Below are 17,893 nucleotides of genomic sequence, written 5' to 3'. Positions count from 1 at the left end.
ATACAACTCAACAGGTGCCACCATGGCACATAAGACCAAGATCAAATCCATCCATTGTTTGGTTTGGACTATGTTTTTACTAAAATTAATTTGGTCTACTTAGAAGGTGGGCTCCAATATTGGAAATAGGTTGATGAGTTAGAAAACTACTTCAGCCATGTTCTCTGTCGTATATTTGTTTTCCAAACTGTGGCCCACCTAACCAGCGGATCGACCTATTTCTTGAGCTAGGGAATTAATATAGTGGTGTCTTTCTAATGGATAGATTTGATCTAAGAACTGTATGCCACAATGGCAAACATGTGGCATGTACATGAGTTGACTTAGGGACAACTTTCCTATAACCCCTAGCTGTCTGCCCTATTTGGCCCCACCATGATGATCATGCAACATTCACTCCATTCATCTATTTAATTGCCACCGCATGTTAATGCAAGACTCCAAAAATTAGGTAGATCTAATATTTAAGTGGGCCAACCACAAAAGTAGGGATTCATCTCTCACCATTGAAACCTTAGTGGGAAATTGTTTTTCATATACATGTTTACCGAATTTATGCTTAAAAAACAATGCCAAACAGTCCCTAATGTGTCTTATATATATATATATATAATATTTGGGCTATATATGTAAATTGGTGGGACAGATCATGCAGATCACTGCATGATATAAAAAAGGGTGGCCTAGCTGCGTTGTGTAAGTCAATGGACATCCATAAGTGTGGCCCACCAAGTGAGTAGATTTTCCCAATTTTGGTCTAGGTGATCTACATTTTAAGAACCATCATTGCTTGGATTTTCCACCTAGTGGTATGCTAACATGAATAAAAACACTGAATGTGAACGTTTGCAGAGAGTCATTTACAATATGGGAGAAAATTAATGAAGAGCTCCAAAAGTAGGATAAATCATTTGCAATTTGTGAGAAAGAGTAAGAAAAAAACCCCAAATAGGATAAAATCAATTGCTATGTGAGAAAAAAAGAGTAAAAAGAAAAGCCATAAAATAGGATAAAATCATTTGCAAAGAGGGAGTAATCGAGCAAAACCACCAAAATTGCACTCCGGATCCTTTGTTTTCACTCCTAACATGGAGAAAGGGTAATGAAGAAATATCCCAAAAAGAGGATAACATGATCATTTGCAATGAGAGAGAGAGAGAGAGAGAGAGAGAGAGAGAGAGAGCGGGTTGCTGACAGTTTCATGGCCAAGATGGATTAGAAAAGGCCTGGTCGACGACAGAAGTGATCCGAACCGTCGGACCTTAGATCGGACATATCTCACAATCCGGAATGAGTTATCAGGCGTAAAATATATGATTTTGGGGGTAGAACGAGCTACTTTAGCCAACCAAGTCGGATTTGGGAAATACCCTTGGATCGACTATCATTTTCTTATTTTAATTCTGTTTTTACTATAAATAGTAAGTTTTAGTTTGATTATAACTCTTTATCCGTTGGGCTTTAGGAGTTGCGCCCAACGCGAAAAGAGACGCTAAATAGGACACTTACTATTTTTGACCGAAAACCTTGCGCACTAGTAGACATCATGACCGTCTATAAATAGTAAGTTTATTATTTATAGTAAGTTGCGAATTCTAAGAGTTTTAGTTGTAGTTTGCTTCTGATTTCTCTCCCATTGCTTGGTATCCCCATTTAAAGGGTTGTAAACTTATTTATTTCATTCATTAATCAATTTCAAATTTTATAGAATTTATTTTCTATTTTGCTTACTTTCTTTCTCGTGGATTCGAGAAGCCTTTGTGAGAAGTCCAGAGAAATTCCGTGGATTCGGAATAGTTATCCTCTTGGGGGAGACGATGCTTGACCTCATCACGTTCATCCCTGCGTCAGAGAGAGAGAGAGAGAGAGAGAGAGAGAGAGAGAGAGAGAGAGATGTTAAACTAATCGCTAGAAACAAGTTGAAAAGAGAAAAGAAGAAAACCACAAAAAGAAAAGGTAAGGTCTTGATTGAACCATTCTTTGATGGAAGTGTCAACTCTAATAGCTTTCTTTAAACCAAGTATAGAGACTAATTTACTGTTGTTGTATTTTCACAGTCAAACGGAGCTGATGATTTATTTAGGGGAGTTATATGATACTCTGGTGGTATATGCTATTCGAGAAGCGGACACTTAAATGATACAGGTGTTATATATTCAGTTGAATAAACTGTACTACCCAATGCTGTTAATTTACATTCTAAAATCATTTTTAACAATTATTGTTGTAATTTTAAAAGGCATTTTAAAATTTTCAATGACCTTCTAAAATTTTTAATGCTTTTAAATTTTTTCCTCTCAAAAATTTCAAAATTTTCAGATCATGTTACAGTTGTATTTTACAGATTGATTAACTGAAGAATCCTGTTACACTTCAGATATGGTTCAAGAGAGCAAATTCAATTTCAATTTGAGTAATTCATATCAGGCATTGACTCAATAACTCAACAAGTTCTCTGAACTTTTTTTTTAAAAGGCATTTCAAAATTTTTTTTCAACAAGTTCTCATTTTTAACAATTATTGTTGTAATTTTAAAAGGCATTTTAAAATTTTCAATGACCTTCTAAAATTTTTAATGCTTTTAAATTTTTTCCTCTCAAAAATTTCAAAATTTTCAGATCATGTTACAGTTGTATTTTACAGATTGATTAACTGAAGAATCCTGTTACACTTGAGATATGGTTCAAGAGAGCAAATTCAATTTCAATTTGAGTAATTCATATCACGCATTGACTCAATAACTCAACAAGTTCTCTGAACTTTTTTTTTTTTAAAAAATTTCTTTAATCTTTATTTTTTCACAGTTTGAACTATTTCCAACAATCCTAACGTCTAGTTATAGATGCATGTTTACTAAAATAAGACTGAAGATATTTTAATTTTATCTATCTAATAAATGTCTCTCAATCTGACATTCACATGATAAACTGTCATTTTCTTTGTTATGATTGCATCTAAACTATTACCCAAAAGTTAGACGGTTTAATTTTAATTAATTGCATGTATTCCAAATATACAAATCTCTCGGTAATTTCTAAGTGCATTCATATCATCCATCACATACTATCAGAGTATAAAGTCTCTCTCACTCATTTATGCAAACTCACCAATGGCCTTGATCAAACAGTTGTCACATGTGGCCATCATCACTTGCCATTGGTGGCCCCCAACCTAATCACTTACATGACAACCATTTGATACGGATAGGACGGGCATTAAAAGGCACATTCACCAGAAATTCGGTATAGGTGACTCACAACCAATCATTCAGACAACATAATTTGAAAGTGACTGGGAAGAAATTTATGCATAAATGTGGGGCCCACATGTGTAGTGGATTTCAAAAACCACAAAAATCCTACATAGGACCAAATGCAATTACATGGTACCAAACGCAATTCCATCCCACCTAATCCCAACCTTTCTCATCCTCCCCAAATGTTGGATGGAATTTTCATGAGACCAAATGTAATTCTATCCCACCTAATACCATTTAATACCGCCAAACCAAACGCCCCCTAAAAGTATTCTATATGATTGAGATGTATTCCCATATTTCCCCTCCTATTTTTCAACTTCCACCTAAATTCTCAATGTCAATTTCCCATTCTACACCTGTATTTGGTCTGGAATGAATTCCTTATTTTCGTCCTTTTCAATACTCTCTTCCTCCAGACTCTCTACAATCTGTTGAAGTATGCTTTCCTCCTCTTCTGTCAGCTGCTTCATGTCTTCTTCAAAGGAAGCCAACATTTCCGGATCGAATACACTACACTCTCCACTACAGTATACCGTATTTGCTATGCAAAAATTACCGAATTTGGGTGTGTCATAGTCGCCGTTGGAGAACGAGGTCGTCAGTTCGTTCCAATCTCCAAAACTTCCAGGGGCCGGAAAATCAACGGTTGTTGGAATGCTGAGGGTGGCCAGCTCTTTCGCCTTCGACTTCCTCCGAAAGCCCTTTTCATTTGTGAAATTCCCATCTTCAACGGTGGCGATAACAGCCTTGGCATGATCAGGCTTGTGATTATCAATTGTAGACGGTTCTTTCCTGTTGCCCTCAATGCCATCCTCTTTAACTGTAGAACACTGGTTAAAAGAGCTTCCTGAAGATCCTACCCATTGGTCATTTACATTTCCAGTGGAATGATGAACTATGACGTCCTGCCCTATTTGGGACCATCGATTGCTTGCGTCCACCATCGCATCGTATTCTTCAACGGTATGGATGCTTCTAGTACTTATTATACTTCCACCATCTATTGTGGATCCATTATCTTGGATCGCCTTGGTATTGTCACATTGGATTGGACGTTGTACTTCAATAGCCAATTGGTGGGGCCCATGAAAGCTTGTAGAAGCTATGGGTCTCTCTTTTCTTTGTTCTTGTTGTTGTTGTTGTTGTTCTTCTTCTTCTAAGTCACACATCAATACTTTGGCGTTGATGTTTTCAATATCTGTTTGCTTGTCGGACAGGTCCACTTCAATAATGTACTCTGTCACGGGATTTCCATTTTGGAATTTCTTGGCTACCGTGTTAGCAGTGCAAACAAGAGCGAGGAATTGATCTCCGCTGTTCTTGGAGATTAGTATATCTTCTAAGGCGGGAAAGCCCTCGATTCTCCTCTGCAAGCTATGGCTCAGCTCTTCTCGAAAGCTCCTTGACCGGGCCGCGATCTTTGAAGAAAGGCATCCCATTGGTACGGTTAGATTGTGGTGCTGTAAACGAAAACAAAATAAAATTTTAGAGATGGTAGAGATTTATTTCGAAGCTGGATACACTACAAAGCTTTTTACGTTATGCTTAACCAAATGCTATGTTTTGAGCTCATGTGCGCTCCTTCATGTTCTTAATCCATTCATCATGTGTGCCCTTTGCTGTTCTAATAGGTATGTGCTTTATGGTGCAGGGATGGACATGATGAGGTCACTCATTGTCTTCCTCAATGGAATAATTACTCCAAATCCAAGGAGCTTCTTTGGACTCTTCACAGAAATTCATCAAATCCACGAAGTAAATTATGAAAATAAAAATAAATTCTAAAAAATTTAAAAATTAATTGATTAATGATAAAAACGAATTTTCAATCCTTTAAATAGTGATACCAAACTAAGAAGACTTAAACTCAACTCAAACTTCCTAAAAATAGTAAACTCACTATTTATATACTATCATGATTTCTATTAGACTTTATGATCTTCAGTCAAAAATAGTAAGTGTTGAAGCCTAAGTTATTCTCATAATTTTCTAAGCCCTTTTCATGTTGGGCACAAAAGTTAAAGGATTAAGAGTTATGATCGAACTAAAACTTACTATAAATAGTAAAAACAAAATTAAAAAGGATTGTCGCTCATTGATACGATGGAATCTTGCAAATTCGGTGTAGGCAAACTGGGTTAGCAGGGTTGGGTGGCTAAAGTAGCTTCTCCTATCCAAAATCGTAAATTCGACGGGCATATTGGCATAGTAGGGTTGGGTGGCTAAAGTAGTTTCTCTATCCAAAATCATGTACGCTGCGGGAATAACTCATTCTAGTTTGTGAGATATGCTTGTTTTAGGGTTCTGACAGTCCCGATCACTAACGCCTCCGATTGTGCGTCTTTTGGTCCATCTTCGACTTGAAAGTGTCTCCGACCCACTCTACATCACTTTATGGTAGGTGGGCCCAAACCCTGCGAGCAGTCAGATGGTCCAATCCAATCCATCCATCTTGTTCTCATAGGCCTGTGCGTTGTAGTAGGTGGGCCTCACTGAGTCATTAATTTTGATTTTGTGATATGATCAATTAGTTGATTGGTCTGATTTTCATTTCAATCTATCATCATGGTTCCTCCCTTTTTGGCCGACTAGATATTTTAAAATTTCAGATGCTGCTGGAAAAATAATCACTGTATCATTACTTATGAAACAACAGCTGTATTTGCTTATCTTTTCCCAATGAAAAGCAGTCTAGTGGTTGGCGAGTGGAAACGATTTATTATGACATTGAAAAACATGTGGATGTGTCTGGCATTCATTTTCACAGTGGCCCACCTGTGAATCGTCCTAAAGTGCTGCATCGTTGAATGATCCAGACCGTTGATATATTGTTTCCTTGCCGTTATGGCACACACCACTGTCGAAAAATAAAACAATAAAAACAAGAACCATCATTTGTGTGGCTTTGATCTGGTGGTTATCAAACACATGAAAATACAAAATTATTTGATTTATTTTCGAAATTGAGAAGACAGCCCACCTAAATTGCTAATACATCCATAAAAAATAGTGAAAAAGAAAAAAAATAAAGTAACCAGGACAATAAGGGTGTGTTTGGTTGCACCAAACATCATGACATTTCATGATTAACCAGTGTAATTTGATGCAAAATTTGAAATTTGGTGCAACCAAACACACCCCAAGTCATTGGATATATGTGTATGTTAAATACAACATGGTTTCAAAGAGGTTTGCCAAGTCCTCGGGCGTGTACAAAGGCATCCCATCCATACGCCACTACATGTGTACTATACAATGATGTAAGCCGTCCATCGCATAGAATTAACCATATACATAATCTGACCCAAAAATAGGCATTGCCACCATAGTGCGGCCTACCTCATAGCTGGACTGGCCTGATTTTTGGGCCAATTCATCTTCACAGTGGGATCCATCTGATGGATGGCTTTGATCTCGTAACCATTTGCCAGGATGGCACGTCTAGTGGCGTATAGATGAGTTGCCTTGAACAACTGAGCTTGCTAAGATCTCTTGGGGACTAAGTAAACACTTGATTAGGTTACAACCGGCAAAGGCTAGAAATTATTACTCTAGATATAAGACATAACGGACTCTTTGTGCTCATGACTAAGGAAGTGCCTGGGGCTGTGTGGGACCCATAGAGATACACCTTTGCTGGGGCTGTGTGGGGCCCACAGGGATATCCGTGACAAATCCACTCCACCCATCTATTTTGAAAGACCACAGTAAAATATGAATCCAAAAATCCGGCAGATCCAAAATACTGGTGGGCCACACCAAACGAAACAGTGGGACGGGAAACTTCTACCATTGAAACCATCCTGGACCTAACCATGTTCATAAAGTTATCACCACTCAAATAAACAGTAGGTACAAATATCATCATGATACAAAACTTCTCCCACCCAAGCATTCAATCCCCACTATTTCATGTGGTATGGCTTACATGAGTTCTAGATAGCCTGATTTTTAGACTCTGCTCAATTATAGTCTTTCAAAACAGATGGATGAAGTAGATTTGCCAAAGACAACTATGAAGGCTCCACATAGCCTTAGTTGCAAGAATATACAAAGCTTATGAAAAAGCTCGATCAACCAAAGTATTTTACTACAAACTAGGGTAGCATGGTAGTCTCATTAAACCATACATGGTACATCCAGAGAATCAGTATAGCATAAGCTGAAACATTCCAAAGTTATAAAGATAGTAAGGGTTATGAATGCCTGTTCTTCAAGATTCAAGTCTCTATAAGTTTTTGACGAGGAGATGCCTAAGAGTCCAAATAATAATAATAATAATAAGGGTTTATTTAAACACAACTCTTACAAAATAGGTTTTCTAGGTTCTCTGGAAATTCGCTGGTTGGCTAGCAATATAATTTTTAGAAATGAGACATGATTTATAAAAGTGCATCCAAATACATAAATCAACTGGAGTTTGACTTAAAAATGACAATTTGGCGGCAGACGCCTCTTTCGAACGATCCCATGTAACTGGGACATCGGTTTTGCAACCTTGAAATAGAATTATTACATCTTTCATGGAAATTTTAAATCAATAATTCATTCAAAGGGAAATGAAACATACCCTATTCAAGCAATTATATATATATATATATATATATATATATATATATATATATATATATATATATATATATATATAAGAGAGAGAGAGAGAGAGAGAGAGAGAGAGAGATGCCAACCTGTTGAATGAGGTCAAACAATCCACAACTTTCTCCAAATTCTACCAGCCTCCAATCTTCCATACAAAATCACCACCTCTCTTTCATGTTTCTGCTCCACTAACAAAAACCGATGAATTGAAATCAATGAAAAGCTCATCGATCAATTCAAACCAAACATATCTCCAAATTGAAAAAAAAAAATAATACATAAATAAAAATTCATATTGCCAATCATTCATGAACAGAGTCACCCAGATCACCCAAAAGAAAAAATAAGACCCATGAATTCAATTGACGGAAAAAAATGAACAAAAGCATACCTGTCGAATAAAATCTTTTGATCATATGCCCTTCTCGAAGAATCTATCACTAAATCTCAACCTTCCAAAATCCCCTAAAAAAAAATCGCCACCTTTCATTGATTTATAAGTAGGTACATGGCTGCTCTTCAATCAAAAGATGAGACAAAAATATAAATAAATAAAAACAAAATTAAAAAAAAATGAGAGCTATTGATGGCTTTGATTGGAGTCTATCACGCAAGGAATTTCCTTTTAAAACCTTTCATTCTCTTTCATGGTAGGCAAACCGACAACTCCATGTTTGAAATTCCTTAAATACTCAACTAACCTACACAATGCCCTTGATTGTCACCAAAATTGCATGGTTGCCACTGCTTTTGTTATTGACCCTACATAACTGGAGACGTGGCACATCTGACCATGATCTAAACCGTTCATCAGGTGGATCCTACCTTCGATTGTCAACCATAGTGAGAAATCACACTAATTAGATGATCTTAACCATATGATCAGTGAATCATAAAATGCATGGTATGAAAGAATATTGGAATTCATCAGCCATCCGCACGAAACCGTATGTGGGTCCCGTATATCCGACGGGTGGGCTATTAAATCCGACTTCATTATTAATAAGGCGCAAAAGTCATGATTGTAAATGGGCCTTCTGGCCCACGGGCTTTCAAGTTTGGCCCGTACTGGCCCGGCCTAAAATTTTAGTGGTTTCATAAGCAGGTCAGCCCAGAAAGATTAGGATTTCAAGGACATTTTTGTCATATATCATGTGTGATGTGAGCATGCTTAATGAACAGCCCAAATCTTTCACAAAAGTGGGCTTGGGCTTAGGCTTGTTTGTTTTGGGCCGTTGCTGACCTACGCTGGGCTCGCTAAAGAATATCAGATCGGTGCAAGGGTAGGCTACAACATGATGATCAATTGGTATGAAATTCAGGATAATCTACTTATCAGGTAGGCCACTGACTCATATGTTGACTATTCAATGATAATGAAGTTGTGTCCTGGTGGATGAGTGGATCTGATTGATTTTCATAGGAGGTAATCATCATGGTCTGGCCAACCTTTTGAACGGATCGGATATGATACACATGTGGCACGTTGGTGGGGAAGAAATGGTTGTATTGAAAGTTTACACGCTGCCGTTGTATGTGACATTTTGGTATGACCAAAATACCTCTGGCTGTATATGGCATTGCCAAAAGGAGGATTGCGCGAATTTCACGTGATAGCGATTGGTAAACAAAACGTACTTTTTGTATTTACCCTCTCATTCTTGTAGTTTTGTTTTTTTTAATTTTATTTTTTTGTGTCATTTGGACAATCCAATTGATTGATCTGAACCGTTCATTAATTCTAGAAGACATTTGATGAGCTACAATGTGAAAATCAGACTAAACGGATGATCCAATCCATCCTTGACTTGGCATTATTTTTGTAGCCATTCCTTTCATGGGCCATGGATGAGATGGTTAGGATCGCCTTATAAAAGTGATTCTTTATAAGCAAGTGACATGTTAGCATTATTTTGTGTAAATGATCTTGACCTTCAATAATATATTCTATTGATCAGATGGTTGAGATTTTCAGATCGTTGTGATGTTTGTATGGTAGCCCAAGAAATGAGCTTTGCACCTGATGAACAGTCTAGATGAATGGGTATTCTAATGCAAGTACGAACACTATAAATTCTGGTGCTGTTTCTCTTGAATCTATCCGCAAAGAGCTTTGCTAAGGCCGCACACGTGTTAAAGAAAGTTCATGTACACGCCACTATGTATGTCAGCGTGGCACATGGGCATGATATCCAACGGGTTCATCATGTCCATCCCATAATGTAGATCTCTTGTCCCAGAAATCAGATCGTTAAAGTAGTCAGATGCACCACAATATCAGAAAATAATTTGACGGCTTAGAAAAACTTTTCAGGATCCCTTTTTAGCCGCATGCCTACCTTTTGATCTAGACGGCTTGACTTTTGTAAATGAGATGCCTAATACCCTCATGTGAGCTGTAGATGCATTTAAGATATCTGGACCGTTCATATGCGTTTTACCCGATAAGTATAACCCCCATATGGATGACCTTTTTTTCCTTTGTAATTCTCACAAATCATCCAATCAGATGATCAGGATCCTCTGAGCGTACGGTTCCTTTTTTGGATATGATCTATCTATGCGGCCCACCCGGATAAAAAAAAAATCCTGAGCCTTGACATGTGTGCATGATGTAAATGGTAAAATCAAACCGTCAAAATTATGGTAATAAGTACCTATATATCATGAATCAAAATTAAGCTCATTTAATTATCTTAATATCTGATTATTGGATATTTGTTGGACAGTTAAATGAAAAGTTCAAGGGTCCTATTTTTACAAACAAGTGTCCCGGAATCAGAGATTAAGATCGTAAAACGAAATTAATATTAGTATTCGACTTTGAGAAAGTGGATGCACAATATAACCGGTTTATTTGATCTAATATATGCCAAGTGTATAATTTCTAACTGCATGCGTATCAAGCTTCATATCCAACCTGCGTATCAAAGAACCGCTGTTTTCGATAGGCAGCGGTAGTTCTGATATTTTCGCCAAAAGTAGGGTTCTCTGTAATGTATCATTTAATAGACCAGGGACGGCGGAAAAGGCGAAATGTCGTGAAATGCAGTTGTATGATTGCTGGACAATATTAGAGCCGCAGCGCGTGCCCGATTAATCCCGACCGTCGGAAGTGAATATCAACGGTTGGAATGAGTCAAACGTGACGACATAACGCCGCAAGGTTAATGTATTATCTGCATTAGTTTATTAGAGCGCGACCTGGCTGCGACCCGTAATCAGGATGTGGGTGCGGTCCTGACCGTCAAGCCCACATCGATGGATGTATTGTATATCCACGCCGTATATCTGTTTTTCCAGCTCATTTTATTGCATGATTCAAAACATGAAGCAGATACAAGTTTCAAGTGGACCACACCTCAGAAAAAATGGTCGTTAAAAGCTTACCATTAAAAAATTCTTAGGCCCAATGCTGACTGACCATCCAACCTGTTGATAATGTTAAACAGACATAAATGAAAGGCAAAAAAAAAAATCAGCTTTATCCAAAACTTTTGTGGCCCCTAAAATATTTTTAATGGTCAATAATTACTGTATCCTGTGGTGGTCCACCTGAAACTTGGTCTGCTTCATTTTTTGAATCATGCTCTACAATGAGCTGGAAAAACGGATGGGCGGCGTGGATATACAATACATACATTGATGTGGGTCCCACACGATGAAAGTACACATTAAGATGGGTCCTGCACGATGAAAGTACACATTAAGATAGGCTAGCATGGCCCACACCAAAGTATGGCCCCACATAATAATCGGTTAACATTAAGTGGGCCCCACGTGATGGACAATTCACATTAAAGGTGGGACCTATATGATGGATGGTGGACATTAACGGTAGGACCACATGATGGAAGGTGGACATTAAAAGTGAGCCCACATGATGAACCATATGTCCATATTGAAGGTTGGCCCCCACATGATGAATGGTCCACATCAAGGTGGACCCATATAATGCATGTTCATATCAAAGGTGAGTCCCACATGACGGATAACCTACATCAAAATATGACCCGCGTGATGCATTGTCCACATAAGTGAGCCTCACATGATGGACAGTCCACAACCATTGTGATTTCCACATTATATATGGTGGACAAAAGTGAGCCCATACGATGAATGATCTATATTGAAATTGGGGATCCACATGATGAATTATATTTGAATTATGCGGATCATGTAATGCCATGCAAATGATAACTTCACCGTTACCCTAAAAAATAGGATTTCAAAAAATATGAATTTGCTTGGATATAAAGTAAAATTTTCATATTCATTACACAATAGTCATTTTATATCTTATTTCCTAAGAATTTTAACCATGGATAAGAGTAATAATTAAGGCTTTGAATTCATGTATCCGGACATACGGTCCTATCATGGGAAAAAGATTTCCATTTCTACATAGATTCCATTTATCCAAACATGCCCAGGATGAAAACAGTCAGAAAAAATCCCACAATAAACATTTGGTGGTGCTTTACTACATTGTTTTTCCATTTCCTAATTAAATCAAAATGCATAAAAGGTTGCAGATGTCTACTATATGTACACATGCATCCAACACATGTAAGAGATCCAAGCCGCCCATCAGGCAGGCACTGCATGAATGTTATCTAATAAAATGACTTGGATTGACTTTCCAAGCAGAATCAAATGGGGGAATCCTGAGTCTTAGTTGTATCAGATTTATCCAAGTTTTAAAACCATGCATTCCTCTTAACATGTATTGTCAATCATATCACGACAAGGGGAGCTAAAAGGACTTGCTTGGCCCTGAGGTTTTTCTTTCTCACACACCGTTAGATCTAGGCCTTTCATACTTATATAGCTAGGACCAAAAGACCAGCCACTACATAGTGGATTAGAAATGTTGTGGAGAGTGATAGGAAGAGGTAGTATACTATGTTCTTGGCTCAAGCTTTGTTATTTGGTTGTTCAAGCTGTAGATCTGATGGCTCTAATCAGGAAGTGTCCACATACCACCAAAAAAAAAAAAATAATCCACCAAAAATTGGAGAAGTCCTGGCCCATAAGAAACACACTCCAAATTTTCAATGAAGAAAAGGCTAAACATTCCATCTTATGGGATCTTTCAAGATTGGGGACTTTTTGGCACATGGGGGATTAGTAGGGAGGCTCACCACATGGGCCGTCGTACACATGGGAGCTCCAATTTATCGTAGATTTTTTTAGGGTGATAATCAATTTTTATTTAAAATTTTGCTAAAACCTAAGTGGGTTATTGATGTAAGTTGTTGTCCAAGAGGAGTTTTTCTCACCAACACCCTAAAAGTCAACTTTTGAGATGGAGAGGCAGTCAAGTTGTACCCTACCTGAAGGAAGGTTTAGATCCATGGCCTTTTCTAGTATAATTATTATCAATGGTTAGACTCATTGGATCAAAGTAGTCTTTAAATTTTTATTTTTTATTTTTAAAAAAACAGAGAGAGAGAGAGAGAGAGAGAGAGAGAGAGAGAGAGAGAGAGAGAGAGAGAGAGAGAGAGAGAGAGAGAGAGAGAGAGAGAGAGAGAGAGAGAGAGAGAGAGAGAGAGAGAGAGAGAGAGAGAGAGATAGAGAGAGAGAGAGAGAGAGAGAGAGAGAGAGAGAGAGAGAGAGAGAGAGAGAGAGAGAGAGAGAGAGAGAGAGAGAGAGAGAGAGAGAGAGAGAGAGAGAGAGAGATGGTTATGCCTTTTCTACAATAATAAATATGCATTGTCCCTTTCATTGTGGGCCTCACATGATGGATGGTCTAGAGAATAATGGAACTTTTCTAGTATGTTAGATATGGTTTGCCAATTTCCTATGCAGTGATTAGCTGGTTTGGATCACAGTTTCAGAGTAATGGAGCGTCTAGTTCAGTGATCCAAATTGTTGAAATGATTGGCGCAATCTGGACGCATGCTAGAACTCACCAATGCTTAAAGTCTTTGATAGGTGAAAAATAGAGGAAGCCCTCCCAGACCTATACTGTAAAGAAATTGCTTCTTATTTCAGTTTATTACAGGCAACCAATGCATACAGTGAAATAAGTCAAACGCTAATGAGCAATTTCCACAAATTAAAATGCAGAGCATGTAACGAATATAAGTGCATGTTTCCATATTGAAATATCTCAAACAGAAACTACGTAAATCCTTGAGTTACAAATACAAATGATCATCCAAACATCTCATCACTGTCTAGTCACCATTCCACCATTCTTCACTTCGTCTAGTCACATAGCACATGCAGATCATTGCAATCTCTGTTGTGAGAAAAATGCCTGGAAAATGAAATTTATGATTAGAACCTAAAAGTTATATGCTTGAATTTGGTTGCTTAAATCCATAAAGGAAGTCAAGCATATATGCAACTTTAAAAACTAATAATTGATAAAACAGAAGTATAGGCTTCAAATGCATTCAGTCCAAGTATCTTGATGCGTGAAACAAGTGGGGTTAGTAGTTCTGAAATCCAAACTTTGATTTAATACACTGCCATAGATGAAAGATGCTCCAAAAATCTTACTCGAAGCTCCTGTCTAACCTCTCGATGGTTGGCCTACAAAAGACATGAAAATAATACATCAATTGCCCAGGAAAAGAGATTGTGGAAGATTGGATGGCAAGGAACTTGCAATTAGATTTACTTGGTCATAACAAATAGAGAATTTTTAGGTTGCAGGAATATTACTGACACAAACACATTTTAAGCTTAAAATGTGCAATTAGTATACTCATCCAATATGGGCTTCAAAGCATGGATAGAATGCAAACAAATTCAAATGCATTAGCTCCTCAGTGAGTTCTCTATATAAAACAAAAATTACACTACTACAATTGAACACTGTACATGTTGTAACACCAACTATCATATGGTACTACTAAACTACTAAAACAGAGGCTAAGCCCACACGCATGTGGAATTATGACCATCCACATGCGGCCACACATGCTAATATGGAACATGTGTTTGAGAACCCAATTTTCCATTAGATGAGCCTCGCACAAGAATCAAGTTTATTGCTCTTGAAGTTGGGCACAATATACAAAAAGGAAAAAAGAAAGGCTAATACAGCTCTTTCAAACATCCATTTGTTTCGTACACAGTGGTCCACTTGAGGAAGGAAGCACTTGATTTTTAAGCCAAAAGTTATAAAAAGTGTGGCCCACTTGATAGAAAGCTTTTATCTCATAACCTTACGCTACAACGGTTGGGCAATGCTTCACACACATGTTAGCAAAACTTACCCACAACTTATGCTTGGTCCAAGAATCAGGTCAAACGTAAAGGACAGTTAGCATTTAACATATGGTGCATCAGATGAGCAGACAGCCTGAATCTTGTGTAAGGGAAGCTGTATAGTGACACTCTCTTGATGAGGAGCTTTGTTATGCTTATGTGTAAACTCTCTCATCAATCGTTGATTGCAGTGGGTACTACACAACTGGGGTGATGAGGATTGTGTGAAGATCTTAAAGAGATGTAAGGATGCCATAGATGCAGAGAGTGGTATGGTTATCATAGTCGACATTATCATAGGCGTTGATGATCCGCATGAGCTTGAACATATGAGGTTAGCAACGGACATGATAATGCTGGCTAAGACAGGAGGAAAAAAGAAGTGGAGGAGACTCTTATCTGATGCTGGATTCAATCAATGCAAGATAACACCCATCAAAGCCCTCCAATCTGTAATCGAAGCACGTCCTTAATCACCTCGTAGGTGCACGTACCAACTTGTCCATGACATCCGAATGACTGGAGTGAGTCTCGCCATGTGCACGGCTCATATGTCCAGTACATGTGCCAGGTTGGCACATGTCAAGTAACGTAGAAGTGCAAACACAGTAATAAAATGTAGTGTGTTCTGTTTTTGCCAAGACGGGGGCTGTATGGTCATAGCCCCTTTTTTAAAAAAATAAAATAAAATAAAATTATTAATTAAAGGTGTGAGCAGGCCACCTATAATATTATTAATTCCAAGAACGGACCATACATTTTTTCGGGCAGGCTCCTATTTAAAAATAAAAAATAAAAAAAATCAATGGGGCCTCGCCTATCGTAGGAAGGATACAAATACAAATACATTCATCTGAAAAAAAACAACCAAATGGCCTATAGGACAAAAATATGTAGACAACATGCTATGCAACAGTACGGATCCCCGAAACACCAAATAAAAAAACACGGGCTTACTACGCACTGCATCGCCACCAACTGGCCTCTCTGCCGCTGAAAATCTAGAGAGTACAAATTAAATCTCTAGTTAAAGCCTAAAAATGATGTGCAATTATTCATAGTAAAGTAAGTCATCAAGAAAATAGAAATACATAAATGCAAAAAACTGTAATGATGCACACATTCAAAAGATGGTCTTGGTTGAAGCATTTTTTCAAACAAGTAGCGTGCAGATTTGTATATAAAGAAATAATTAAACAGCATTCCAAAATTATAATAAAATATTTAATTTGTCTTACAAACTATGAAAGGAATGGAGAAACCAGCAATAGATTTTCATAGCAAGAATTTAAAGTGTTTAAAAGAATAAACTTCTCAAATCATATAACTAGAATTTAAATTTCTTGAGACTATAACTAGAATTTAAATTTCTTGAGACTATGTATTTTTCTAAGTATGGATTAAGAGGTAAATAAAAATGAAAGTGGAAACAAGTATCACCTATGTATGTACCTCTCATAATGATAGAAATTAAAGTCCGACTGCTTAGCTTCTCATTATCTATCGTATGTGGATGGAGGGTATGTGCTGGATCTTATACCAATCCTCTCCCCGGTCTTCTCGAACCCTTGCTTTCAATTCATAAGGCATCGTCCACAACTCCAATTTCTTGAGGGTAGTCACGTGTTGCAGTCCTTCTGGAAGCTTCTTCAATTGACCGCAGTAATCGATCCGTAAATGTAAAAGATTTGGCATAGCTCCTTCATCAACTCTCCACTCCTTTAAGTTATGTAACTGTTGAAGATGTAAGGATTCGAGTTGAGGAAACCCTTGTGCCAAGCAAGCCATTTCCACTCCATCATATGAATCTTTGAGCAATTTGAGAATGCGAAGGTTTTTCAGCTTCGCCAACGTCGCCATTGGGTCTACCTTTAAGTCGGAGCCTTCCAAGGTGAGTTTGGTGAGGTTTGTTGGAAATTCAGGTAACGTCTCTAAAATTCCTCTCCAATACAACGTACTTAACTTGAGAAGATGTGAAAGATTAGCTAAGGACAAAATTAAGGCTCTGTCTTCATTGCCATGTGTCGGTACAGGCATCCACACCCACAGATGATGGAGGCATTTCAGATTGACAATCGCCTCATAGAATAACTCAGCATCAGCTCCTGTTTCGAAATATGTTTTTAAATTTCTAAGATTGGTGAGCTTTCCCAAGCAACCCTTCATCCATTTGCCAGGACGTACTCCAGATAGAGTCTGGAGGTTACTTATCAGGTCGAGCCTCGGATGCCCTCCTATCTTTCCCCAATACGGTATTTGAAGATGTCTTAACTGACGCATCTTCCCAATTGTCTCCGGTACTTCAAAAGCAACATCAGACTCATAATCGGATAGTACAAATAGAGTTTGTAAATTGATAAGATTGCCTATCGATGATGGGAGGGTTTTTATTCCAGTACACTTGAGATATCTCAGATGGATTAGTTCACCTATTTGCTTCGGTAGCTCGCTTATTGCTGCATCAAGATATAGCACCCTAAGCAACTTAAAGCCTTGGAATAGAAACTTGCTTTGTTCCTTTTCAAGCCATGTATCACGTTGGTTGTACATAGAACCGCGTTGAGTGTAGATCAGCATAGAACGAAGTTGCGGAGTGGAAGGCTGTTTGACTTTTAATTTCCCTGGAAAATACACGAAAATAAGTAATTATTACTTACTTCACCTATTTGAAATTAACCGGGAATTACGTTTTGAAAAGCCGTCTATACAATACCTGTTATTACTGATTTAAATATGTGGGCCCCACCATGATATATGTGAGTTATCCACACTATCCATCCTTTTAAAAAATATATTTGAAGCCATGAACCC

At 37.7% G+C, this 17,893-nt stretch overlaps 2 protein-coding genes and 2 long non-coding RNA genes across 7 annotated transcripts in view; 1 reads left to right on the top strand and 3 right to left on the bottom strand.

Moving 5' to 3' along the window:
* The window catches only part of LOC131257730 (uncharacterized), an 85,594-nt gene that overhangs the window by 26,223 nt on the left and 41,478 nt on the right, over window positions 1–17,893 (top strand). The gene's annotated exons all lie outside the window — the stretch shown is intronic.
* LOC131257718 (putative disease resistance protein At1g50180) overlaps window positions 1–17,893 on the bottom strand; it is a 123,301-nt gene that overhangs the window by 102,716 nt on the left and 2,692 nt on the right. The window lies entirely within an intron of this gene.
* On the bottom strand, window positions 3,348–8,572 carry LOC131257721 (uncharacterized). Of its 2 annotated transcripts, none has more exons than XM_058258545.1 (3): window positions 8,250–8,572; window positions 7,948–8,038; window positions 3,348–4,719 (listed from the first exon to the last, which is right to left on the bottom strand). In XM_058258545.1, exons 2-3 carry the CDS (start codon window positions 8,008–8,010, stop codon window positions 3,610–3,612), a joined length of 1,173 nt encoding a protein of 390 aa, XP_058114528.1. In that variant the 5' UTR covers window positions 8,011–8,038; window positions 8,250–8,572; the 3' UTR covers window positions 3,348–3,609. The 2 variants fall into 2 exon arrangements, with proteins under 2 accessions (XP_058114528.1, XP_058114527.1); XM_058258544.1 differs by having other exon boundaries at window positions 7,948–8,046; window positions 8,250–8,571.
* LOC131257727 (uncharacterized) lies at window positions 13,935–17,369 on the bottom strand. 2 transcript variants are annotated; one of them, XR_009177605.1, is made up of 3 exons: window positions 16,535–17,369; window positions 14,369–14,401; window positions 13,935–14,123 (listed from the first exon to the last, which is right to left on the bottom strand). It is a non-coding gene; the product is annotated as an uncharacterized LOC131257727 (long non-coding RNA). The 2 variants fall into 2 exon arrangements; XR_009177604.1 differs by lacking the exon at window positions 16,535–17,369 and having other exon boundaries at window positions 14,369–14,731.

Source organism: Magnolia sinica, chromosome 10 (genome assembly GCF_029962835.1).
Source record: "Magnolia sinica isolate HGM2019 chromosome 10, MsV1, whole genome shotgun sequence".
Lineage (NCBI taxonomy): Eukaryota > Viridiplantae > Streptophyta > Magnoliopsida > Magnoliales > Magnoliaceae > Magnolia > Magnolia sinica.
The sequence above is the reverse complement of the archived record's forward strand: the minus strand, read 5'-3'. Positions and strand labels throughout refer to the sequence as shown.

Excerpts from the sequence above, each read along its gene's own strand:
- LOC131257721 (XM_058258545.1), bottom strand. The coding sequence starts at position 8,010 with ATGGAAGATTGGAGGCTGGTAGAATTTGGAGAAAGTTGTGGATTGTTT. Across the intron at positions 4,720-7,947 it reads TGTTTGACCTCATTCAACAG|CACCACAATCTAACCGTACC; the intron begins GTTGGCATCTCT and ends TTTCGTTTACAG.